The sequence below is a fragment of the Ovis canadensis genome, chromosome 17 (assembly GCF_042477335.2).
Source record: "Ovis canadensis isolate MfBH-ARS-UI-01 breed Bighorn chromosome 17, ARS-UI_OviCan_v2, whole genome shotgun sequence".
Classification (NCBI taxonomy): domain Eukaryota; kingdom Metazoa; phylum Chordata; class Mammalia; order Artiodactyla; family Bovidae; genus Ovis; species Ovis canadensis.
Genome location: NC_091261.1, coordinates 58,198,863 through 58,226,278, shown reverse-complemented (window position 1 = coordinate 58,226,278; position 27,416 = coordinate 58,198,863). Strand labels below are relative to the sequence as shown.

Sequence of the window (27,416 nt, the reverse complement as noted above, 5' to 3'; positions counted from 1 at the left end):
AAGAGAAGTCGCTCAGTCGTGTCCAACCCTCAGCGACCCTATGGACTGCAGCCTTCCAGGCTCCTCTGTCCTTGGGATTTTCTAGGCAAGAGTACTAGGTGTCAAGAAATACCACGGAGAGAAAGAAAATAAAGAGAAGGAGGTCAGAGTGAGAGAGCATGCTCTTTAGATAGGGTGGTGGTGGTTGCTGTTGTTCAGTTGCTAAGTCTTGCTCGACTCTTTGTGACCCATGGATTGTAGCACACCAGGCTCCTCTGTCCTTCAGCATCTTCCAGAGCTTGCTAAAATTCACATCCATTGAATTAGTGATGCTGTCTAATCACCTCATTCTCTGCCTCCCCTTCTCCTTTTGCCTTCAATCCTTCCCAGCATCCGGGTCTTTTCCAATGAGTTGGCTCTTTGCATCAGGTGGCCAAAGTATTGGGGCTTCAGCTTCAGCACCAGTCCTTCCAATGAATATTCAGGGTTGATGCCCTTTGGGACTGACTGGTTTGATATCCTTGCTGTCCAAAGGACTCTTAAGATACAGTGGTGGAGGAAGTTTCCTGATGAAGTTGGATTTTATGGACCACATGGTATATAATGCTAAATTCTGACCCTAACATATAAGCAGGTAGCTAGTATCTCAAAAATACATGAATCCTGATATCTTCTAAAAGTCTGAGTTGGGTTCAGGTCATCTCTTTTGTGAGAAAAATATCAAGTTCCACAGATAGACAACAGTGGCTTGGCTGTTGGCCTAAATGTCTGAAAAGCCCATGGATCATCTATGCAATCCTGTTTTCTGAGAGGTGTTTTCACCTTCTGGTAATTGCTGCCAAGATTCTGGAGGTCCTGGAGTAAGCCTGCTGCTGCTGCTAAGTTGCTTTGGTCGCGTCCGACTCTTCGCGACGCCATGGACTGCAGCCCACCAGGCTCCTCAGTCCCTGGGATTCTCTAGGCAAGAGTACCGGAGTGGGTTGCCATTGCCTTCTCCATGGACTGAGCCAGCCCTTAGCAAATAATTCAAGAGACAAGGAAATGTTGACACTGAGATTTAGTGGCAAGCATGCCCTTAGAGCAGTTATCAGCTCTCTTTGTCCTGTACCACCTTCAACTCTTGGATAATGAGGTTAATTGGAAGGTTAATGGAAGCAGTACAGCCAACAAATTTTGATATCATCCAGTGGAAATCACCAATGAGGAAGACCATGAAGTTAACCAAAGAATGTGAGGAACACTGAGGCAGATTTAAGAATAAACATCATGAGTGTGTGTGTGTGTGTGTGTGTGAGTGTGTGTGTGTGTGAGTGTGTGTGTTGGGGGGGGGAGGTCTCCCAGGACTCTGCAAAGATGGAAGGCATTCATTTGATTCTAAGTGTCAGGAAGGTTTGTTTTGCTCAAGAGGGGAATTAACAACTACAAGGCCAAGTAGTCAAAAATGAGATGATGAGAGTGTGATCACGGCTCAGACTACCTGCTATGGCTACCCTAAATCTTTTGGAAACTCTTTATGGAATGGCATATGGTGGGAAATGTATCCATATTTACTGCATAAAATACACTTTTCTCATGCTAATGTTACTATTTAAATTTGTTTTATTTTTAGGGAAGCTTTCATGCAAAGTGGTTTAGTCACTAAGTCCTGTCTGACTCTTGTGACCCCATCAACTATAGCCCTCCAGGGGATTTTCCAGGCAGGAATATTGGAGTTGCCATTTTCTTCTCCAGGGGATCTTCCCAACCCAGGGGTCAAACCCTGGTCTACTGCATTGCAGGTGGCAAAAAGGTCAAGCTGGACTCCAAGGGAGGGGATGTTCTCAACTTGCAGAAGAAGAAACTGAGACAAAGAGAAGAAGAGGGTATGTCTACATTAGATCAACAATGGGCAAATTATGGCCAGCAAGCTATAGTTTTTGTACAGCCTGCAGCTAAGAATAGGTTTTATATTTGGGAGAAAAAGACAGTTTTTACATTTGGAAAAAAATCAAGAGAAGAATACTTTTTTTTTGGTGACACATGTACATTACATAAAATTCAAATTTCAGTCCCCAGAAATAGTTCCACTGGAACTCAGCCACGCCCATGTGCTTACGTGTTATGGCTGCTTCTGAGCTACAAGAATACTGCTGAATTGTTGCAAAAAGACTGTATGGCCTGCAAACCTGAAAATATTTACTATCTGTGCCCTCAAAGAAAACATTTGTCAACGCCATTGTTTTGGGCCCTTTTGAGCTATTGCTCCTTTTACATAATAAATATAGTAGTGCTGACTTTATTATCCAAAGTAAGAAACATAATGAATATAATCTTCCAACACACATGCTTAAAAAATACAATATAATGTTGTAACTGAATTATAAAATCTGAAATAAAAGCAAATTGCTTATAATAAAATAATATGTACTTCAATGCATGCATTTGGGGGCAGGAACTATACAAAAAGACATAATGGTGCATTCAGGTTAATCTCACCTAATTGTTGAAGGAGTGTGAAGAAGACAACTATTAGTGCAGATGGACACTGAGGCCTGTATTTGCAACACAAACTCCACAGCTGGCATTGATGCAGTTTCTTAACGACACTTTTGATTGACAGGAGCTGGTGCTATTGATAGAGCAACACAGTCATTGAGAAATGGTGGCTCATCAGGGAAGGAAGTAAGGGAAAACAACCTTTCTTTTCACCCAATGATCTTCTTCCATTTACTGGACTCAACCAGTGGACAAGACAGCCCACTGGGGGTGATCCATACAAGAAACACTCCAAGAGCATAGCTCAGGGTGCAGAAGAGTGGAGTGCAGGTCCACAGACCATGTGGAGAATGTACAGACAACCATCTCAAAAACCAGCATGATGGCCCTCTCAGTTTCCCAAACCAAACGTTTAGCACTGTACTGTCTAATCTGATAGACACTAGCTCATATGAGTGTTTAAATTTAAATTAATTCAATTACATGAAATAGTCAGTTCCTCCATGGTACAAGCCACCTTTCCAGAGTGCAATAATCCCATGTGGCAATGGCTACCATATTAAATGCCTTATATTTTAGAACATCTCAGGGCTTCCCAAGTGGCACAGTGGTAAAGAATCTACCTGCCAATGCAAGAGATGCAAGAGAAGTAGGTTTGATCCCTGGGCTGGGAAGATCCCCTGGAGGAGGAAATACCAACCCCCTCCAGTAATCTTGCCTGGAAAATCTCATGAACAGAGGAAACTGGTGGGCTACAGTCCATGAGTCACAAAGAGCTGGACACGACCGAATGATTGAGCAACAAGAGAATCCTATTGGACTATAAGAAAGCTGTGAGTGATCTAGGCTATTTCATCTCCCCATCCAAACACATCTTTTTATTGGGTGTTAGTTCTAAAAGGTCTTGTAGGTCTTCATAAAACTGTTCAACTTCAGTTTCTTCAGCGTTACTGGTTGGGGCATAGACTTGGATAACTGTGATATTGAATGGTTTGCCTTGGAGACGAACAGAGATCATTCTGTCATTTTTGAGATTGCATCCAAGTACTGCATTTCGGACTCTTTTGTTGACCACAATGGCTACTCCATTTCTTCTGAGGGATTCCTGACCGCAGTAGTAGATATAATGGTCATCTGGGTTAAATTCACCCATTCCAGTCCATTTTAGTTTGCTGATTCCTAGGATGTCGACGTTCACCCTTGCCATCTCTTGTTTGACCACTTCCAATTTGCCTTGATTCATGGACCCGACATTCCAGGTTCCTATGCAATATTGCTCTTTACAGCATCAGAGTAACAGGCAAATTTGGCCTTGGAATGCGGAATGAAGCAGGGCAAAGGCTAATAGAGTTTTGCCAAGAAAATGCACTGGTCATAGCAAACACCCTCTTCCAACAACACAAAAGAAGACTCTATACATGGACATCACCAGATGGCCAACAACAAAATCAGATTGATTACATTCTTTGCAGCCAAAGATGGAGAAGCTCTATACAGTCAACAAAAACAAGACGAGGAGCTGACTGTGGCTCAGATCATGAAATCCTTACTACCAAATTCAGACTCAAATTGAAGAAAGTAGGGAAAACCGCTAGACCATTTAGGTATGACCTAAATCAAATCCCTTATGATTATACAGTGGAAGTGAGAAATAGATTTAAGGGCCTAGATCTGATAATAGAGTGCCTGATGAACTATGGAATGAGGTTTGTAACATTGTATAGGAGACAGGAATCAAGACCATCCCCATGGAAAAGAAATGCAAAAAAGCAAAATGGCTCTCTGGGGAGGCCTTACAAATGGCTGTGACAAGAAGAGAAGTGAAAAGCAAAGGAGAAAAGGAAAGATATAAGCATCTGAATGCAGAGTTCCAAAGAATCGCAAGAACAGATAAGACAGCCTTCTTCAGCGATCAATGCAAAGAAATAGAGGAAAACAACAGAATGGGAAAGACTAGAGATCTCTTCAAGAAAATTAGAGATACCAAGGGAACATTTCATGCAAAGATGGGCTCGATAAAGGACAGAAATGGTATGGACCTAACAGAACCAGAAGATATTAAGAAGACGTGGCAAGAATACACAGAAGAACTGTACAAAAAAGATCTTCACGACTCAGATAATCATGATGATGTGATCACTAATCTAGAGCCAGACATTGTGGAATGTGAAGTCAAGTGGGCCTTAGAAAGCATCACTACGAACAAAGCTAGTGGAGGTGATAGAATTCCAGTGGAGCTGTTCCAAATCCTGAAAGATGATGCTGTGAAAGTGCTACACTCAATATGCCAGGAAATTTGGAAAACTCAGCAGTGGCCACAGGACTGGAAAAGGTCAGTTTTCATTCCAATCCCAAAGAAAGGCAATGCCAAAGAATGCTCAAACTACCACACAATTGCACTCATCTCACATGCTAGTAAAGTAATGCTCAAAATTCTCCAAGCCAGGCTTCAGCAATACGTGAACCGTGAACTCCCTGACATTCAAGCTGGTTTTAAAAAAGGCAGAGGAACCAGAGATCAAATTGCTAACATCCGCTGGATCATGGAAAAAGCAAGAGAGTTCTAGAAAAACATCTATTTCTGCTTTACTGATTATGCCAAAGCCTTTGACTGTGTGGATCCCAATAAAGTGTGGAAAATCCTGAAAGAGATGGGAATACCAGACCATCTGACCTGCCTCTTGAGAAACCAATATGCAGGTCAGGAAGCAACAGTTAGAATTGAACATGGAACAACAGACTGGTTCCAAATAGGAAAAGGAGTACGTCAAGGCTGTATATTGTCACCCTGCTTATTTAACTTATACGCAGAGTACATGATGAGAAACGCTGGGCTGGAAGAAACACAAGCTGGAATCAAGATTGCCGGGAGAAATATCAATAACCTCAGATATGCAGATGACACCACCCTTGTGGCAGAGAGTGAAGAGGAGCTAAAAAGCCTCTTGATGAAAGTGAAAGTGGAGAGTGAAAAAGTTGGCTTAAAGCTCAACATTCAGAAAACAAAGATCATGGCATCTGGTCCCATCACTTCATGGGAAATAGATGGGGGAAACAGTGGAAACAGTGGCAGACTTTATTTTTGGGGGCTCCAAAATCACTGCAGATGGTGACTACAGCCATGAAATGAAAAGACGCTTACTCCTTGGAAGAAAGGTTATGACCAACCTAGATAGCATATTCAAAAGCAGAGACATTACTTTGCCAACTAAGGTCCGTCTAGTCAAGGCTATGGTTTTTCCTGTGGTCATGTATGGATGTGAGAGTTGGACTGTGAAGAAGGCTAAGCGCCAAAGAATTGCTGCTTTTGAACTGTGGTGTTGGAGAAGACTCTTGAGAGTCCCTTGGACTGCAAGGAGATCCAACCAGTCCATTCTGAAGGAGATCAACCCTGGGATTTCTTTGGAAGGAATGATGCTAAAGCTGAAACTCCAGCACTTTGGCCACCTCCTGTGAAGAGTTGACTCATTGGAAAAGACTCTGATGCTGGGAGGGATTGGGGGCAGGAGGAGAAGTGGACGACCGAGGATGGGATGGCTGGATAGCATCACGGACTCGATGGACGTGAGTCTGAGTGAACTCCGGGAGATGGTGATGGACAGGGGGTCCTGGCGTGCTGCGATTCATGGGGTCACAGAGTCAGACACGGCTGAGTGACTGAACTGAACTGAACTGAACTGATCCAAACACACTCCTTATCTATAAGCAGTTTCTGATGGCTATACTGAGAAAGGACAGCCCAAGAACATCCACCTTCTTCATTATCACCATCATCCTAGCCCAAGTCCTCATCATTTTCCACCTGGACCATTAAAATTGGCTCCAGTGTGATATTTCCATTTTCATTGTTGCCCCCCTTCCAAATTTGTTCTCCCCTTGGTGTTTAGAGTGATATTTTAAACACAGATCATGAATCAGATGAGATTTAAACACAGAGAAATCAGAAGTCCTACTGCACACATCGTGCTGATAAGGCACCTACTCCAGTGTCTGCCTGCCCTGACCTCATCTCCCCCTCGCACTGTTCTCCAGCTTCACTGGATGCTCTCTATTCTAAGGCTCATCAAGCTGGCCTTGCTTTGGGCTTTGGCATCCATTTCTCCTTCTGTCTGGAAAGCCAGCTCTTCTCAGATCTCTCCATTTGGGTCCTTTGTGGCAGCTCAAATATCACCCCTGCAGAGATGACCCTATCTCAAAAAGTTTGCCCAGCAAGTCCTTCTCCTTCACACCTTCTGTTCTGTTTTCTCCTAAACATAGATCAGTTCTGAATTCAGCTTGGTCAATTAATTTTTACTTATTTTTTAAATTGAACTATGCCTGGTTTGGGCTTCTCAGGTGGTACAAGTGGTAAAGAACCCTCCTGCCAGTGCAAGAGACATAAGAGACACGAGTGTGACCCCTGCATTGGGAAGATCCCCTGGAGGAGGGCATGGCAACCCATTCCAGTATTCTTGCCTGGAGAATCTCATGGACAGAGGAGCCTGGCGTGCTACAGTCCAAAGGATCTCAAAGAGTCGGATATGACTGAAGCAACTGAGCATGCATGCTTGGTTTACAAAGTTGTCTTAGTTTCAGGTATACAGCAAAGTAATTCAGTAGTTCCGATATTGACCTATAAATATAAAGAAAATACATAAATATGTATATATTTATATATATTCTTTTTCATTATATGCAATTACAAGATATTGAATATTGTTCCCCGTGCTATACAGAAGGTCCTTGTTGTTTATCTGTTTGATATATAGCCCTGTGTGTATGTTAATCCCAAACTCCAAGTTTATCCCCCCTTCCCCTTTGGTAGTCATAAGTGTGTATTCTGTGTCTGTGGGTCTATTTCAGTTTTATAAATATGTTCATCTGGATCATTTTTTTTAGATTCCACACATTAAGTGATATCATATGATATTTGTCCTTTTCTGCCTGACTTACTTCACTTAATATGATGTCTAGGTCAATCCATGTTGTTGCAAGAGCATTATTTCATTCTTTTTATGGCCGAGTGGTAGTCCACTTATTAATACAATACGTACCACACTTCCTTTATCCACTCATCTCTTTATGGACATTTAGGTTGCTCCCATGTGTTGGCTATTGTGAATAGTGCTGCTATGAACATTGGGGTGCATGTGTCTTTTCAAATGACAGTTTTGTCTGGATGGATGCCCAGAACTGCTGGATCATATGGTACATTTTTTACCAGCCACCTCCCATGAGTGTGATGCATGCTCTGTTATCGCCTTCTCACAAAGGCCAGTGCCTGGCACATAGAGGGAAACTCAGGAAATGCTTCTTCAATGGACTGCGTTTCTGGGGTACCTGCAAAATGAGTCACATCATGAGCATTTGTTCACTGAGAACAACCACTTGTACAGTCTCTGGGGCTGTAATAACCACACGACTAAACAACAACAGCAGTAAGTCTCTCGATTTGTTTTGCACCATGTACCTTTAAAAGCACCAAGGTGCAGCCGCCACTGTCTCATTATAAATCACCTCTGGAGAGGACAGCTCATTAGCGAGCATCAAAGGTAGCACAGTGGGCTGAAAAGAAAAGGCAGTGGCTTTGTGCGTAATAAATAATTCATTTTCAGATGACTTTTCCTATTTCAGTTAAGACTTCTCAATTTCATATTTTTACGAGTGCACATTCTTGCATTTGCATTTTCCAAAGATCTTTCCACATACTGAACTGATCAACAGCCTTAACTCTGTTTTCAGGTTGCAAGCACAGACTCTGCAGCCCATCTATCTAGAATCTAATTCCAGCTCAGTATCTCAACTGAATCGCTTGGCGCCATTCTTCAAACACTGCATACTTTCATCCATCTGTGAAATGGGCATAACAGTAGTCCAGGGACATCCCTGGTGATTCCAGTGGTTAAGAATCTGCCTGCCATTGCAGGCGAGGACATGGGCTCAATCCCTGGTCCGGGAAGATCCCAAACCTGTGGGTCTTAGACTAAGCCCATGCACCCCAATTAATGATCCCACATGCTTAGCGCCTATGATTTGCAACAAGAGAAGCCAGTGCAACAAGAAGCCCGCACATCACAACTAGAAGGCAGCAATGAAGACCCAGCAGAGCCAAAAATAAATAATAAAATAAAAGTAAATAAAAATTTAAAAAGAGCAGTACCAACATCAGTGGGTCTCTTAGAACTGAATGAGTTAATCCCTGCAAGGAGGAACCTAGAGGCATACTTGGTACACAATAAACAGTAAGGACCTAGTATCATTATGACTGACGGTGTTTGGGGGCGTCATAGTGACTCAACAGACACACAAAGAAAAGAGTGCATCTTGGAGCAGAGATTTTTCTCAAGGCCTGTTGCAGCATCTTAATTTGCACTTGGTTGAGAAAGTATAAAAAGGAAAGCAGTGCTATGCCATCCAATGTGATTGAATTTTCAAAAAGTCTGAGGAAAACAACAGAGGGTATCTGGCATATTAATTAGCAGGCTGACACAGGAAAAGGATATCATGAAAAGTCAAATGAAAAAAGAGCCAAGAAATCTGCTTTGATGACAAAAATAAAAAGAAACTTCATTACTGGAGCCAGGAGAGAGAGCTTTTCTTCCATAATTTGGGAGCCTCATCTCAAGTTCAGATCTCAGAAGGTGACTGTCAGGGCACATGACCTGTGCTGAGTCTACAGCTGACGGGGGATAAACAAGCTGGTGTGACCCTACAAGACCCGCAGGGCTCTAGTGAGTAGTAAAACTGTTCTCTAGGCTTCTACTATGGGTGGTACCATGCCTTTAGCCAGGAATACAAATGTGAACAGGACACGGTTTAATAACAACCACAGTGTTCACAGGAGATCATCCAGGCAAGGTGGTGTGCAAGAAGATTAACTCCTGAAGATCCTAAAACCAGGGGAAGGTATGGGAGATGAAAGGGTAGTTCATTTGCTTTAAGGAGACAAATGTATTCAATTCAGGAAAGCTGACTTAAAATGCATTTATTTCATCAGGAGCTTTACAATAGCAAATTATATGGTAATGTGCATGGGGGTAAGTTTCGTCTGTAAGGTTTACAGAAATGGAATTTCTGCTGAGTCCTGGATTTAGGAGGACATGCCTTGATTGGTAAGATTTAAGAAGATGCAAATAAGATCAGGAGAGAAGAGATTATTTGATTACTTTCTTGAAATCCCCAAAATTGTAGAAGAAAGAACTCAGGCCTTAGTCAAATAAGAGAAGGATCTGGCTATGTCTAAACCGCATGGTTCCCTGGGACTTCCCTGGTGGTCCAGCGGCTCCCAATGCAGGGGGCCCAGATTCGGTCCCTGGTCAAGGAACTCGATCCCACATGCTCCAAATAAGAGTGTGTGTGTAGCAACTAAAGATCCTGCGTGCTGCAACTGAAACCCAGCACAACCAATATATAAATAATACAGTTTTTTAAATGGCTGCTACCTGCTCTTGTCTGGCTGATAAGGCCCTTAACTAAGGTAAACTCGAGAGAAGAAGGCATTTGGTTTGGACGTAAATGGTAAGTCAGGAGTGGCACCCTGGAGTCTCGCTCCTTCTACTTTGGAAGAGGGACCTGGAGATCAGAAGGATTTAGGTGGAGTTCAAACAATAAGATGACATAAGGGCGGACTCTGAAGGTACCTAAAAGGACATCCTGAGTTTACGTCTTTCCAAGCATCTTGGGTACAGCTCTTGCTCCCAGTGGTGTGATCTCAACCAGCAAAAAGAACTGAAGAGTGTTTGAATTCCCCAACTTGATTGTTACCCTCACTGTGAGCAAGGAAAGTGTGCAGTAGTCACAGCAGAAGGTCCAATAAGAATCATGTCGGGCTGTGAAGATCCAGGAGGACTCCCTGGAGGAGGTGGCAGGAGAAATGGGCTTATACAGAGAATTCTGAGTGATATCTGTTCTCCCATGAGTGTCATGTTTGAAGAAAGGTTTGCGATATATCAAATTGCACTTCATAAAGAGCACATGGCACATCTGACTCTGTTTTTGCTTAAAAACTCTGTTGGCCTTCCCCAAGCATCTTCAGGGGTGGGTCTGGCAGACACATCTGTACTCTTATGTCATCTTATGTAAATGCCATGGAACGTCACCATCACCAAGTCACTTGGTGATTATTTTCAAGGATAACTGCCTGTCCAGACAGTATCTCGTGATTAATTTTTATCTAAAGTTCCAACTCAATTCTAATAACTAAAATTCAGGGACTTCCCTGGTGGTCCAGTGGCTAATACTCCACGCTCCCAATGCAGGGGGCACGGGCTCAATCCCTGGTCAGGGAACTAGATCCCACATGCTGCAATTAAGAGTTTGCAAGCTGCAACTAAAGATTTCACATGCCTCAATGGAGATCGAAGATCTCATGTGCCAAAACTAAGACACAGTGTAGGCAAATAAATAAATAAATATTAAAAAAATAAAATTCAGTGGTCAAGGCTGAGACACAGCAAAATCAGAAACATCAGAAGCTCAGCATTAAGAGGAGGGTGTGCCCTTAAAATCCAGAGGAGATCTGAGTCACCCACATCCATCCTACATTCAGAACAGCCATCACAGTAGTTATGGTACCCAAATAGCTACCACCCAGCATGAATGAAAACATTGTTTTATATTAAAGTAAAGAACACATGTTAATAGGTTTGAAAGGATATTCAACTAACTGATACGGCATTCACATTGATGAATATCAGTCTCATCATCTTTGAATCCCCACAGAAGCTCAAAACACTTGTTTTAGCCAAAACACAGGAGGCAGATAGGAAAGAATGATAAAGAACCTTGAGAAACTGGGTTCCCACCCCCCACCCCTGGAAGAATATTTTCTGATAAGAAATGCAAGAAATGGAAGAAATGCAAACATGCTCCCTAGAACCCGACAATGACATGCAGTTACAGACAAGCACTCATTGGATTAATGGCAATGCTCATTTAACGACCTTTTCTTCAGAATTTTCTCCCAAAGGACAAAAAAAAAAAAAAAAGATTTACCCATGAGATAGTAAGGGATCATTTACTGAACAGAAAAAAGAATACTGTAATAACAGAGAGATACACGAATGGATTTAGGAAAAAGAAATACACAGGTTTTAAGGCCATAGACATCAGGAAAAAATACGCAAAATATTGAGAAAGAAATAAGCGTCTTTTGGAAAATGAACTTTGAATGGAATGGCTTAACTGGGCATCATCTCAAAGCTTTCCTGGAGATGAAGTTACACATCTCGAAAAGAACAGAGGGGCCGTGTGCTCACCCCCTGTGTACAGGGAGTCACAGCTGCATTTACTTTTAGCATTGTTTTCTGAAGATTATAGTCCTACCTATTCAAATATGCTGTGGGGGGACATTTTAATATTTGGAGGTTTTACAAGAACACAAAAAACAGACACGATTTTTCCTCTTGGTTACAGGAGAAAAAGATTTCCACTATGGAAAAGATCAGTAGATTTGACTGCATAAAAATTAAACATATACCCACAAACTTCTGCATGCTATAATATATACAGTAAGTGACACCAGAAGACAAATGGTAAACTGGGAGGAATATTTACAGTGCTACGATCAAAAGGCATAAAAACAGAAAGTAGAAGGAGCTTCTAACAACTGGGAGGAGGGGGGGGCGGGGCTAGTGTTCAGTGAGTTGCCAGATGAAAATATTCTGAAGATCTGTTGCACATCAGTGAAAATATTTAACACTAATAAACTGGACAGTTAAAAGAGACTGGGGTTTCCAGGTGGCGCTAGTGGTACAGAACCTGTCTGCTAATGGTGGGGACATAAGAGATGCAGTCTGTGGGTCCCCTGGAGGAGCGCAGTTTGGTGGCTTTTATTAAAAAAATATTATAGTACTGCAAATTTTTTGGTTCCCATCCTTTGATTCAAATGTATTTCTAAAAGTTTATCAGAGATGTGGGCAAAGAATTGAGGGTGAAAATGTAGACCACAGGAAATTTTATAATAGAAAATCTTTTTAAAAAAACATTTTAGGTTTTTGTGGTACTATCATATAATCACTGCAGATGGTGATTGCAACCATGAAATTAAAAGACGCTCCTTAGAAGTAAAGTGATGACAAACCTAGATAGTGTATTAAAAAAGCAGAGATTTCACTTGGCCAACAAAGGTCTATATTGTCAAAGCTATGGTTTTTCCAGTAGTCATGTATGGATGTGAGAGCTGGACATGAAGGCTGGGTGCCGAAGAATTGATGCTTTAATACTGTGGTGCTGGAAAAGATTCTTGAGAGTCCCTTGGACAGCAGGGAGATCAAACCAGTCAATCATAAAGGAAATCAACCCTGAATCTTCATTGGGAGGACTGATGCTGAAGCTTGAATACTTTGGCTACCAGATGCAAAGACCTGTCTCACTAGAAAAGACCCTGATGCTGGGAAAGACTGAAGGCAGAAGCAGAAGGGGACAGCAGGGTATGAGATGGTTAGACAGCATCACTGACTCAATGGACATGAACTGGAGCAAACTCTTAGAGATAGTGGAGGACACAGGAGCCTGGAATGCCACAGTCCATGGGATTGCAAAGAGTCTGACATGACTTAGACACTGAACAACAACAATCATATATAGGGAACTTTGGGGTTGGGTCTAAAATCAGACTCATCTTTCCCCCCAGATCCTTCCTTCACACCTATAACCAATGTATTGAAAAGTCCCATCATTTACCTGCTAAGATGTATCCTAAAATGGTCTGCCTCTGCATCTCTCCATGGAGATCACCACAGTCCACTGGAGTGGTCCAGAATAACCTCAGTGTCTCCCCATTATACATCTATATATATACATTCCCCATATTCATTTTCACCAAATATATCTATAGCTGGACACAGGGGCTCCCGTCATAAAACTCACTCTCCCAGCCTCCCTTGCTCTGGACGTGATCACTCAGCTGAGTTCATGGGCTGAAGGGATGGGAGCGGAGGTGGTGGATTCAGAGAAGGGTCGTGTCCTTGGTGGAGAGGGGCACACCTCCCCTTGCACCTTGTCCTAGTCCTGTTGGCTGCCACATGGACACGTCTGTTATTAATCTGGGGCCATGTGGATAAGGTCAGTGTCTTTGGAGTCACTTGGCAAGAGGATAGAAGGATGCTATGTTCTACCCCTTGGGGCCACCTGGCCACTTGGCTGCTCACATTCAGATGGGAGAGGTGGGGACAAGCAAACGCCACGTTTCTAAGTCACGGTTATTTCACAGCAGCCAGAGTAGTCCGCTCTGATGTCCCCTTGCTCTCCCAGATCCATTCTTTACACACAGCCAAAGTGTTCTCCAAAAACATTCATTAGCACAGCGGCTGCTGAGCTGAAAGCCTTTCAGTGACTCCCTATCACATTGAAATATCCACCTCTGTACTCTAGCTTACAAGCCTCTATGTGACCTTGAGCTCAACTCAAAGGGTTCTCTCCTCATGGACTCATTACGGTCCAGGTGAGCTGGCCTTCCTTCTGTCTCTAACATCTCAAAAAAAAGGTAAGTGATATGATACCGTACGTGTCTTTCCCTTTCTGGCTTACTTGACTTAGCATGATAGTCTCTGTGTGCATCTATGTTGGTGCAAATGGCATCATTTCACTCTTTTTTATGGCCGAGTAGCATTCCATTGTATGTACGGATCGCTTCTTCTTTATGCGCTCAATTGTGGACGGACATTTAGGCTGTTTCCATGCCTTGGCTGTTGTGAATAGTGTTGCTGTGAACATAGCAGGGGGCGGGGGGCATGTATCTTTTTGAAATATAGTTTTTTCTGGTTTTATTTCCAGGAGTGAGACTGTTGGGTCTGGCACAAATGAACCTATCTATAAAACAGAAACAGACTCACAGACACACAGAACAGACTTGTGGTTGCTAAGGGGGATGTAGGGGAGGAGAAGGGGTGGACTGGGCCTTTGGGATTGGTAGATGCAAAGTACTGCATTTAGAATGGATAAACAATAAGGTTCTCCTGTACAGCACAGGGAACTATATTCAACATCCTGTCACAAGCTATAACGGAAAAGAATATAAAAAGAACGCCTGTATGTATGTAACTGAGTCACTTTGCTGCGCAGCAGAGATTGGCACAACACTGCCAATCAAACAAACCTCAATAAAAAAATACGTGGCACAAATGAGTAGATGACAGAATGATACCCGATTTAAATACCTCTCAACAAACACATCATGAACAAAAATAAAGTAAAAATGAAAATATACAGCAAAAGGTCCATTTAATGACAACTCCCCTAAAAACAAGTAAAGTTTTTTCCAGTCAAGTCAAAGGTGAAATGATGCAACTTTCTCTAGAAAAGGGACTCAAAAAGCTCCAAATACAAAAGACTGAGGAGTCAGGACCGCGAAGACTTTAAGTTCCAGAGGAAGATGCTCACAAGGTACTAGCAAAAAACTTTGAATGCAATTTTAATACAATTCATTGACTTCCATTCAAGAATTAGAGAGCATCCCCCAATATTCAGAGCAGCACTATTCACAATAGCCAAGACATGGAAACAACCTAACTGTCCAGCCACAGATGAGTAGATAAAGAAGATTGATGTATATAAACAAAAGAATATGCCTCAGCCACAAAAAGGAACCGAATTTTGCCATTTGAAGCAACACGGAAGAACTTGGAAGGCATTACGCTAAGTGAAATAAGTCAGACAGAGAAAGACGTATTTTGTATGATGTCACTTATATGTGGAATCTAAAACAATATGACAGACTAGTGAATATAACAAAAAAGAAGACTCACAGATCTAGAGAACAAACTAGGGTAGTTGGGAGAGGTGGTGAACAGGCGATATAGGGGTAAGAGAGAGGGAGGTTATGAAGTATTGGCTGTAAGGTAGGCTCAAAGACTTACTGTTACAACATGGGGAATATAGCTGATACTTTGCAATAACTGTAAATGGAGTGTAACTGTTTAAAATTGTTTAAAAAAGAAAAGAATCATGAGCATCTACACACTGCCTAGCACTCTTCTCATCTTGGGACACATGGGGACTGGGAACATTCACTTTCCTGAAAGACTTTACAACATAATTGCTAGGGAATTATTTATCTTTTGCATTTAGTAACTAAGTGATTGTATTAAGAGCAAACATTTATTGTATGCTTGACTTCACTGGGCACTCTTCCAGGGCCTCCTGAATTATCACCGTCTCTTACATCAACCTTATGAGTATTATCTCTTTCACTCTGTAGATGAGGAAACTGAGCCAGAGTGAAATTAAGCAAGGATGCATAGCTAATAATGGCAACTCACTCCAGTGTTCTTGCCTGGAGCATCCCAGGGACAGAGAAGCCTGACGGGCTAGAGTCCATGGGGTTGCAGACAGTCGGACACGACTGAGCAACTAAAGAACAACAAGAGCTGGTAAGAGGAGACTAAGATATACGTATATTTTATTTTGCTTCCCAGGAGGCTCATAAAGATGAACACAGAATGGAAAACAGGTGCCCGGATGAGGAACCTCTCTGAGCCTCAGTTTTCTCATCTGGAAATGGAGAAGGATTGTTTCAAATCCTGCTCATTGCCTTGCAATATTTAATCTCTTGTTGTTTCCTTGTAACAGAACCTAAGCAAATGTGCCATGCTAAAAAGTAGACTTCCAACTAAGTATGCCCATATAACCAAGTTCTTGTTTATTGGATACACATAGAAATATTCCACTGGCTTCTTATGACGACTTCTTGAAAGGGAAAAGGAACGGATCCTATTCTATATCTCTTCCTTTTTCTGGCTGGGAGAATACGGATATGCTGGCTGGCATCCCAGCAGCCATTTTGGACCATAAGGGAACCATAAGGATAGAACGTATGCCTTCGACTGCTGAAGCAGAAATAAAGATGAAGACTGAGTCTCAGATAGCATGGGGCAAAGTACCAGCCCTGCACTACAAACCTTAAGAGTTCTTTTACATGAAGGAAAAACACACTTGTATTAAAGTGACTACTGGCCAGGGTAAAGTGGAGTGAGTGGGGAGGGCAGGTTAGGGCTTGTTTTCAGCCAAACGCAATTCCTACCTGATAAAAACTGAGATTCTTCTAGCTCTGCCATTACATACACTTCTACAATTACACGTACCGTAGCCAGAAAGGGTGATGCAAGGTGAGAACAGTTTGAGAGAGCAGGAGAGGACAGAAAGTGGATTCATGTGAGCAGGGATTCATGCAGGTTATGAAGAACAGTGGGGTCTGAAACAGGCTGACAGTCTCGGCAGAAGAAATGCTGAACTCGGGAAACCAAGCAGACTGTCTGATGCTGAGCCAAGCAACAGGAGCCGTGCAGTGTATGGCTAACAGCTCATCAGACTAAAGGTGCTGAAAAGGGGAACAAATTCAAATAATTACTTATTCGAGACAAACAGTTTTGCCATTGCCAGTAACAGAACCACTAACAGCCTAAACGAAGGAGCGCTGCTGTCACATATGAAATAATGTACCAGGGGAGATTTGGCGCCTTTAAAGTATAATAAAAGAAATAGTTAATAAGAGCCCTTATCAACTGAAGGACCTCAACACCTTTACAGCACCTAGTGAACAGTATAATAACCAACTTAGTGTCACTAGGCAACTGTCCATGTTACCTTGAAAGATTGATTCTTGATATCCTTTCATGGCCCCATAGTAACACTTGTCAATAATTCCTAATAGATGGTGAGAGGGAGACATGAGGCTGTCAATCCTTCACTTCCAACAGTAAAAGTACTTTTGTAACATGAGGAAGCTCAAAGTACTCTTAGCAGACTCTCAATCCCAAGCATTTGCACTGTGATAACTCACATTAGGAAAATGTATTATTCTTTTGTAGAGACACCCTGGGAAAAGGTGAGGCTACACAAGGCATCGGTGTGTTTGTTGAGGTCAACCTGGGTATTCAGTCTTCCCACACGCAATGTGGCCCATTGCATAGCAACCAGGGGGCAGGTCCTACCTAAGGATGAAAACCCATCTGTGTTCCATAAATCCGGGGAAACACATGGACTGACTTAGAGGCCTAAATCTTTTACAAGTTACAAATAGAAGGCCTGTGAATGGATTATAGCTAACCCTTCCCCAGACAAGCTTGATTTAAAATAAAATTAGCTCTAACAAGGAGTTGATGGTTCACACTAAAACTATATGTGTGTTTTCTGTTGAAAAGTCAGTAGGTCTTAAGAATTCAGAGTTTTCCTTGGCTTTCCTGCATGGCTTTTCTTGAATTTCCTGCGTGGCTTTCCTGTTAGCTAGGCCTTTTCACTGGGTAGGTATTTGTCAAGTCACTTGTTACCTTTTACTCAGATGCTGGATCTGTTTGGTCTCTGCAGGTATACATGTTTAAGATCCTTGACTAATCTCCAGTGTATCATACACACATCTTGATAAAATCATCAGTACTTTTCTTATAGTGGAAGACCCAAATCTAATGCCTGGATTTTGATTATTTTCTAAATAATATTTTAAAGATATATATGAGTATGTGTTTAGAATCAGCAATTTGCAGTAACTTTGTCAGCTTTCCCTGACCCTGGCTCTGGGCTCACTGACATTTTCCCAGTGTGTTTAGGTCATGTGTGTGATGCTTTGCCTTTCCCTGAGGTCTGTATTAACAGCCCAGGGCAGGGACTTTCTTACCATGGCCAATGGGATGACTCCGATCAAGTCTTTCTGACTCACGTAGATCTTGGAGACACCCAAGTCAGATGTGATGTCTCCTGGATATTCAACCTGCCATGTGACAAGCTGCGTGGCCGGCGGGTCACTGGGTTCTTCGATTTCTACGTCGATCTGCATGACTTCATAGGAGGCACCATTTGCACTGGACGGAAGGAGAGAGAAGGAGAGAACAACACTGAGGGCTGGGTGGGCGTGCCTGGCAGGCAATAGACAATTTCCACACGCACTTATATTATCGTTCAAAGAGTCTGTTGGAAAAGCAATCTTCAATGACCATTGACAGATGAATGGACAAAGAAGATGTGATATATGCACATATATAATCTACATGATATATACACATATTTACATATAATAGAAAATTACTCAGTCATAAAAAATGAAATAAATGCTATTTGCAGCAATGTGGATGGACCTAAAGATTATTATACTAAGTGAAATATGTCAAAGACAAATATTATATGATATCATTTATATGTGAAATCTAAAAAAAGATATAAATGAACTTGTTTACAAAACAGAAATAGACTCACCGACATAAACAAACTTATAGTTACCAAAGGGAAAGGGGTAGGGGAGGGAGGAGAGATAAATTAGGCGATTTGAGATTAACAAGTACACACTACTATATATATGATAGATAACTAACATGGATTTACTGTATAGCACAGGGAACTATATTCAATATCATGTAATAATCTATAATGGGAAATAATCTGAAAAGAATAGATACATATATAACTTAATCACTTTGTTGTACACCTGAAACTAATACAACATTGTAAATCAACTATATATCAATGAAAAAACAAAGGAAAAAAAAGATATTCAATATCCAAAAGAACAGCCTTTAAGAAGATTCACAGCCTTGGCCTGGCCTTAAACACCATTGCTCAAGCTTCCCAGCCCTTGTTTCTTGTGAGCTGCTCAGAGTCCCCAGAACAGGTGTTTGTGGATGACTACATGAAGTGTTGATTGAATTTCCTAAATCTTTCTTCCCTGAGCTCCATCTCGGAGGACGGGATTCTTTTTCCCACTCCCAGAAATCTCTTTGCTGCCTATATTGGATTTTCCAAAGCCACAGTCCCTTCAAGTTGGATGCACAGAATTTTAAAGGTGTTTGAGGGTGATGTGGCTTTTTATTTCTGGTGGGAATGAGAAAGAAGTGCAGAGAATCAGAGATGAGCCGCGAACAGAAGACTGGGGCTGTGGGACCCACATGGATGAGCAAGGAGAAGTAGCCAGATGTTACCTGGAAACAGGAGTGATTATGACAATGATTAGTTTTCGGACGTCTTGGGTTTTCTGTAAACACGTATCTGAAAATGAATTCAAGTTGGAATATCAGGATGATTTTTTTCAGCTATTTTGGTTAGTTTAATTCACTGGCTACCTTTTCTTCTTTTTTATAGTTAGCTTTTATAAAACATCTGCTTTTCTAAGTGACAGGTGAAAAAGATGCAGATGTGGTGCCAACCACTCCTCGAGGGAAGATGTGAAGAAATATAGGTGAGGGTTCACCAAGGAGGCAGCAAGGAGAATGCTTTTTAACCCTATGTGACCAAAGCCACTTCCACCTATCAGATCTGTCTCTAGAAACTGGAATTTCATGTAATTGCAAAAATGATCACTGACCTTGACATTTAAGAGGACAAAAATTGGCCTTTAAGATATGAAAAAGCTATTGAAATATTTATCATACCATCAGACCTATGCAAATGTATCAATAAGAAGCTCGGAGATAAATGGTGGGGAATTTGGAACACGGGGAGGAGGAGGGCAAGAAAGAGAAGGACGATCAGAAGATATTCCCAAAGAGAGAGCACCAGTCAGAGAGGTAAACTCCCTGCATGAGCAGCGGCCTCTCACATGGAACAGGAGTAGCTACAGTGAACCATGGGCAATGGTGAGAACAAAATGGCACTGGCTTTTATTTTATGTAATTAGTTAATTTATTCTTCATTTAAATTTTCTAGTTTTCATTGGAGTATCATTGATGAACAACGTTGTGTTAGTTTCAGGTGTACAGCAAAGTGAATCAGTTATAAATCCATAACTTGAAAAGATACAAGCACTCCAGTGTTCATAGCAGCACTCTGCACAAGAGACAAAACACGGAAACAACATAAATGCCCGTTCATCACTGACAGGTGAATGGATACATGTGCATATATACAGTGGACTATTACTCAGTCGTAAAAAAAGAACAAAACAATGCCATGGCAGCAATATGGATAGACCTAGAGAAGGCGATGGCACCCCACTCCAGTGCTCTTGCCTAGGAAATCTCATGGACGGAGGAGCCTGCTAGGCTGCAGTCCATGGGGTCGCGAAGAGTCAGACACGACTGAGCGACTTCCCTTTCACTTTTCACTTTCATGCATTGGAGAAGGAAATGGCATCCCACTCCAGTGCTCTTGCCTGGGAAATCCCATGGACGGAGGAGCCTGCTAGGCTGCAGTCCATGGGGTCGCTAAGAGTTGGACACGACTGAGCGACTTCCTTTTCACTTTTCACTTTCATGCATTGGAGAAGGAAATGGCAACCCACTCCAGTGTTCTTGCCTGGAGAATCCCAGGGACGGGGGAGCCTGGTGGGCTGCCGTCTATGGGGTCGCACAGTCAGACAGGACTGAAGCGACTTAGCAGCAGCAGCAGCAGAGATGATCATACTAAGCGAAGTAAGTCAGAGAAAGACAAACATGTATTAGTTATATGAGGAATCAAAAAAATGTTACCAATGAACTTATTTACAAAAGAGACTGGCACCTGATTTTTAAATCCTACAAGAATCACTCTCTCTAGGCTTCTGAAAGAAAGACGTTGAACTCTTTAAAGAAACAAGTGGCAGTGATAAGAATTAGAAACAAATTGTGTCAGCCACTGTGGATTGATACCCTGTGTAGATTTCTTTTCCTAAGACACATGCCATTGCCTTTTTGGAACTCTGAACGACAGTCTCCACAAGCACAGGAAACTTGGGAAAGCGATACCAGAATGAATCTTGGTTTTTATATTTGGAATTTGCAAGCATTCCAGTATTCCTCTCCCATTCATGAAATGGGATAATCCTTCTTTTGGCTGTTCTGAGCTTTGCCTTCTATGTTTAGTCCCAAGGAAAGGGAAATTCACAGAGCAGAATTGGTCAAAGTTGAATTCAGAAACTCAACTCCACAATGGAGGCACGTGGGAATTCCTTCAGAGTAGTAATTCCTTGTATGCAGTATCGTGACCCTGCTCCATACTTTTTACACTGTTCTCTTTTCCTCCCCCCTTCCAGGTGCCCTAACCTCAACAAAACTGAAAAATTTCAGATTCCACTGGAATATGGGACTTTTCTTACCGCCACATCCTCACATTTTACTCAGAGTTCACTTTATCAGAAATACCTTTATAAATCTCTCCATTTGGTCAAATTCTTCCCATTCTGCAAGACCCATCTAAAATAACATCAGCAATATATATGTATTTTTTTACTTATTGGGATACAGTTGTTTTACAATGCTGTGTTAGTTTCTGCTGTTCAGTGAACTGAATCAGCTATAAATATACATACACTCCCTCCTTCTTGGATTTCCCTCCCACCACCCCCTCATCTTACCCATCTAAGTCACCACAGAGCACCAAGCTGAGCTCCCTATACTATATGGTAGCATATACTTAGTCATCTGTTTTATGCATGGTGGTGCATACATGTCAATCTCAGTCTCCCAACTCATCCCACCCCCTTTCCCCCAGCCCCATGTTCATCCATCCATTCTCTAGGTCTGCATCTCTATTCCTGCTCTGAAAATGAGTTCATCTGTGCCATTTTTCTAGATTCCACATATATGCACTAAAGATTTTTCTCTTTTGGACTTACTTCATTCTATATGACAGACTCTAGGTCTATCTAGAATGAAATGACCCAATTTCATTCTTTTTCATGGCTGAGTAATATTCCACTGTATATATGTACCACATCTTTATCCATTCTCCAAAGAAGACATGTGGATGGCCAAGTGGCACATGCAAAGATGTTCAATATCACTAATTACTAGAGAAATGCAGACCAAAACTACAATGAGGTACCATTCCACACTGGTCAGAATAACAATAATGTTGAAAGTGCTCTATTTGCGTCTTCTAATTTTACTCCTTCAGTAATCTTGCACGGTTTTCCTATCAAGTCTGATTTTCTCTTTGCCCTTAGATCCCTTGCCTGGCCAAAGGATAAAGCAAACAGTTTCTTTTGAACTAACTTCCCTCTCTTTGATTTGCTGATGAAAACAACCTAGGTTGGAAACTCTTAACCTGGCAGCCAGAGCAAACTCTAGGAAGGTCACGTATTCTGAAATTGTGTGTTTTTCTTGAATGATTCCTTTGCATGCAGGAGCTTCTCAGTATTTCTGAGGCACTAGGGTGTGTACCAGGTCCTTGACAGTTTTCTCTGTATATTCTGCATATGGTGATCTAGCTTTGGAAGAACTCACCTTGTGTGTCTTAGCAAATCACTGGAAATTTGAGTTTTAATAACTTTTTGGAAATATTTAGCACTTGAGAGTTTCCAGAACTCTTCCATACTTGGCAATATTTATCACTTCTTTATGTTTAACTGGAAAGCTAAGGACTGTACCTTTGCTGTGGGAGTGTTTGGGTTTTAGCCTGAAATACTTTGAAAAGAGTAGTCATCCTTAGCCTGTTTCCAGAGTGCCTAGCGCAGAGGACAACACCTGGTATCTACTGTGTTATAGGGGACAGACAAAGTATTGTGAAGTAGAAGCTTATGAAATATGTCTGCATATATCATATGCATTGTTTCTCCACTTTACCCAGGGATTAGAAATACCTGGGGAGAACTTCACAAATAAACTAATGACCAGGCAACACTCCGAGTTCTGATTGTTTCTGAGTGGGGTGAGGCACAGATTTTTTCTTTTCTCTTCTCCTTTTTTCCTTTGTCATTTCCCTTTCTTTCTCTTTCTTTCCTTCCTTCTTTCTTCTCCTCCTTCACCCCTTTCCCTCCCCTTCCTCCTTCTTCTCTCTCTCCCCTCCCCTTCCTTCCTTCCATCCTGGCTTCCATCTTTCTCTCTTTTCTTTTATCCAGGTCATGCTATTATGCCACCAGATCATGAGCAACTATGTTAGAAGTTTTACAATTTAATTATATGGATACCCACAATCTTGGAAGTACTTTGTATATAATGGTATTTGAAATGGAATGTCCTAACTGAGCACATTTGGGAAATATGGTCAGTAAAATCTGTGAAGACACAGATGAACCAAGAAGAAGAAACATTCAGGGTTTCCGATGTCCATCAGTGAGAGAATGAGGAAGGAAGAGAACAGAGCTCCAGGCAAGGGTGCCTGGGGGTCTGGAGCAGCGTAAAGTGTTCAGATGCTACTTTCAGTGGCCCTAGACCCAGCCCAACCCATTGTGCCTCCTTCTCCTTCCCTCAATGTTAGCCGCTCAGTTGTGTCTGACATTCTGTGAAACCATACACTGTAACTTGCCAGGTTCCTCTGTCCATGTAATTCTCCAGGCAAGAAAACTGGAATGGATAGCCACTCCCTTCTGCAGGGGATCTTCCTAATTCAGGGATCAAACCCAGGGCTCCTGCATTGTAGACAGATTCTTTACCGCCAGCGGGGAAGCTCCCTCCCTGCAGAGACCAAGTTTAATAATTAGCAACAGTGATGGGCAAAGCTTTATGTGTGAACTCCATCTGGAAGGCAGTATCGCTGTCAAGTTTGAGCAGAGTTTGCATGGAAGACAGTGCAGTCACCCGTGGAGAGGCTCAGTTCTGGATCACGGACCTCAGAGCACTGTGGGCATGGAGCTGCCTACAGGTTTAGATTCTTTCACTGGTGTGGCTCCTACCAGCCCAGGAAGCCAAGAGCCACCTTCCTGCCCTGTCTTGCTTGCAGCTGTTCTTTGCACACAAGACAGAAATGGAAGCAGCGGTGTGGTAATGCATCCTCTCAGGGACTCCTCAGATCCCTACTGACTGGTTCCACCTCAGTTGGCTTGGAGGCATCTCTTAATAGTTCTCTTCCACAGAGAAGTTGAATAATATATCCTTGATTTGAGGAACTCTTCTTATTTGCCCATAGCTTCCCCCTACATGGGCCACTTGGTACATTGGGTTCAAAATCTCAGCCTTTAATTTCTTAATTTTTAAAAAGTTTTATTTATTTATTTTTGGCTGTGTTTGGTCTTCACTGTTACACTTGGGCTTTCTCTAGTTGCAGCGAGTGGGGGCTACTCTTTGTTGCAACGCACAGACTTCTCATTGCAGAGGCTTCTCTGGTTGCAGAGGCTTCTCTGGTTGCAGAGCTTGGGTTCTAGTGCATGGGCCCAGTAGTTCTGGTGCATGGTTTAGTTTCCCCTCGGCATATGGGATCTTCATAGACCAGGGATCAAATCCTTGGCAGATGGATTCTTCACCATTGGATCACCAGGCAAGTCCCCAAATCTAAGCCTAGCTAAGCAATAAGGACCCACTGTGTAGCACAGGGACTGATATCCACTATCTTGTAATAACCTCTAATGGAATCTAATTTGAAAAACATTGAATCGCTATGCCGTACACCTGATACCAACATATTATAAATCAACCATACTTTAATAAAAATCTAAGTGTTTTTCACCTTTAAATAAAGACACATGGTTGTTGACATAGCCTGTTGTTGTTCATTTGCTAAGTTGTGTCTGACTCTTTGCAACCTCATAGACTGTAGTCCGCCAGGCACCTTTGTCCCTGGGATTTCCCAGGCAAGAATACAAGAGTAGGTTGCCATTTCCTTCTCCAGGTTATCTTCCTTACCCGGGGATCGAACCCATGTATCCTGCATGGGAAGGTGATTTCTTTACCTCTGAGCCATCAAAGAAGCTCCACCATAGCCGGAGGCTTCCCCAGATTTAAGGAAAAGAAAACACCCTTTCAGAAAACAAGGATCTGGGTCAGCTCAGACAGTCAATGACCACATCCTCCAGGATCAAATGGAACCACCCCAGTGCATTCCAAGGTCAAGGAAGGGCATCACTTTCAAGCAAAAAGAAAATCTTCTTTTGGATGGACATGCTTCTTTACCCAAAGTGATGGAATAATTACCACTCACTGAGTATTTTGAATGTGAGCTGTTTTAAGGGCATTTTATGTCTTACCTCTTGCTATCCTCACAGTATTCCAATAAATAGCTGTTATTTACTCCCAGTTGGTGGATGAGGAATTTGGGATCAAGGAGAGTAAACCATCTTTCCAAGGTCACCGAGCTACTGAGAAAAAGATCCAAGAGATCTGGGTACAGGATGCCCAGTTTGCATCCCTGGGTTATAAACCCCTATCTCTTTTTCCACTGCCAGGACAGGTATGCTTATTAGCAACAAAGATCAGTAAAACAACTTTTCAAACCCCGAGAGAAACACAAGTCAAGGCATTACACAGGGCTTCCTCAAGACCCCAAATTGGATGCTTCGAGTGAATTCTGTATAACCAAAGCTGGAACATTTTTTGTAACAAGATGCTTTGAGATGAGCTTGCCTTTAGGGTCTTCAGTCAACTATTTTAAGTTCCACAATGTGTCCATAAATCAGAACAGAGATGTGGAAACGAGAGCATTAGATACGGAGGCCTACCATCATCATGGGCTTCCCTGGTGGCTCAGAGGTTAAAGCGTCTGCCTGCAATGTGGGAGACCTGGGTTTGATCCCTGGGTCAGGAAGATCCCATGGAGAAGGAAATGGCAACCCACTCCAGTACTCTTGCCTGGAGAATCCCATGGAGGGAGGAGCCTGGTAGGCTACCGTCCACAGGGTAGCAAAGAGTCAGACTCGACTGAGCGACAAACTACTACTACTAAAATCATCATTTGGAGAGATGAGAAACCATGCCGACACAGACCTCCCAGCATTAGAACAGTTAGGAGCTACATATTTGAGATACAAGTCAATGCCTGTTGAAGTTACCTGTATTTTTTTTTTCCAGTTTAGAAAATCAACATATTATGGTAAAAAAAGAAAAAAAAAGTGTGCCAATGATCAGAGTGTATTCTGTAACCAACCACGTGGACAACTGGTTTTCACCACAAGCGTGAGTGTCCTGAGTGATATGGTGGGGTGGATGGGGGGAAACAGAGAGTGAAATTTCATTTGCAACTTACGTTTCTTTTTCCCAGATGGCACTCTATAAGATAAATGGGTAAAACTGCTAGAAACAGAGGAAAGCTGGAGAGAGGGTGCATTTAGTAGCTGAATGACTGCCCTTAGGAAACTGTTCGAGATGAGTTCTAAAAGCTTCAGGACACTTTCTAGAAGTCATGTGAATGAGAGCCACTTATGACCAGAGAGCAAATGGTGATGGACAGTGTCAGGGTTCCAACCAAGTCTCCTCATATCTCTGCATCATTTCCACGTGCTTTTTTTTTTTAATTTAACTTTTTAAAAAATATTATTTACACAATTTTTAAAAGTTACTTTCTATTTATAGTTATTACAAAATTATCAACCATATTCCTTGTGTCATACAGTGAATCCCTGAGCCCATCTTACACCCGATAGTTTATACTACCCACCCTCTCCTTCTGTTTTGCCCCACCCCCTTCCCTCTCCCCACTGGTAACCACTAGTTACCAGTGGTAACTAGTGACTGCTTCTTTTAAAAATTATATTCACTAGTTTGCTGTAAATCTTTTTAGATTTCAGATATAGGTGATATTATATATTATTAGGAGAAGGAAATGGTGACCCCCTCCAGTATTCTTGCCTGGGGAATCCCATGGACAGAGGAGCTTGGCAGGCTCCACGGGGTTGCAAATGAGTCAGACACGACTTAGCGACTAAACAACAACAACATACAGTATTTGTCTTTCTTTGACTTATTTCACTAAGCATAATACCCTCTAGGTCGATCCATGTTGCTGCAAATGGAAAAATATCATTCACTGTTATGACTGAGTACTATTCCATTAGGATTTCCAGGTGGCACACTGGTAAAGAATCCGCCTGCCAGTGCAGGAGATGCAACAGACATGGGTTCCATCCCTGGGTCAGGAGGATCCCCTGGAGGAGGGCATGGCAACCCACTCCAGTACTCTTGCCTGGAGAATCCCATGGACAGAGGAGCCTGGCGGGCTATAGTCCATGGGGTCTCAAAGAGTCAGACACCACTGAGCATGCACACTTACACTGAACCATTCCATCGCATGTATGGACCACATCTTCCTTATTCATTCATCAGTTGGAGGCCACTTAGGTTGTTTCCACGTCTTGGCTATTATAAATAATGTTCCCATGAACACTGGAGTGCATGTATCTCTTCAAAATTACTGTTTTTGTTTCTTTCAGATATATA

At 42.2% G+C, this 27,416-nt stretch overlaps 1 protein-coding gene across 1 annotated transcript in view; it reads right to left on the bottom strand.

Moving 5' to 3' along the window:
- The window catches only part of TMEM132D (transmembrane protein 132D), an 898,865-nt gene that overhangs the window by 259,025 nt on the left and 612,424 nt on the right, over positions 1-27,416 (bottom strand). The window contains exon 4 of the mRNA XM_069557007.1: positions 18,044-18,227. Within this exon, the coding sequence (XP_069413108.1) occupies positions 18,044-18,227 (184 nt within the window). The remainder of the gene's footprint in view (positions 1-18,043; positions 18,228-27,416) is intronic.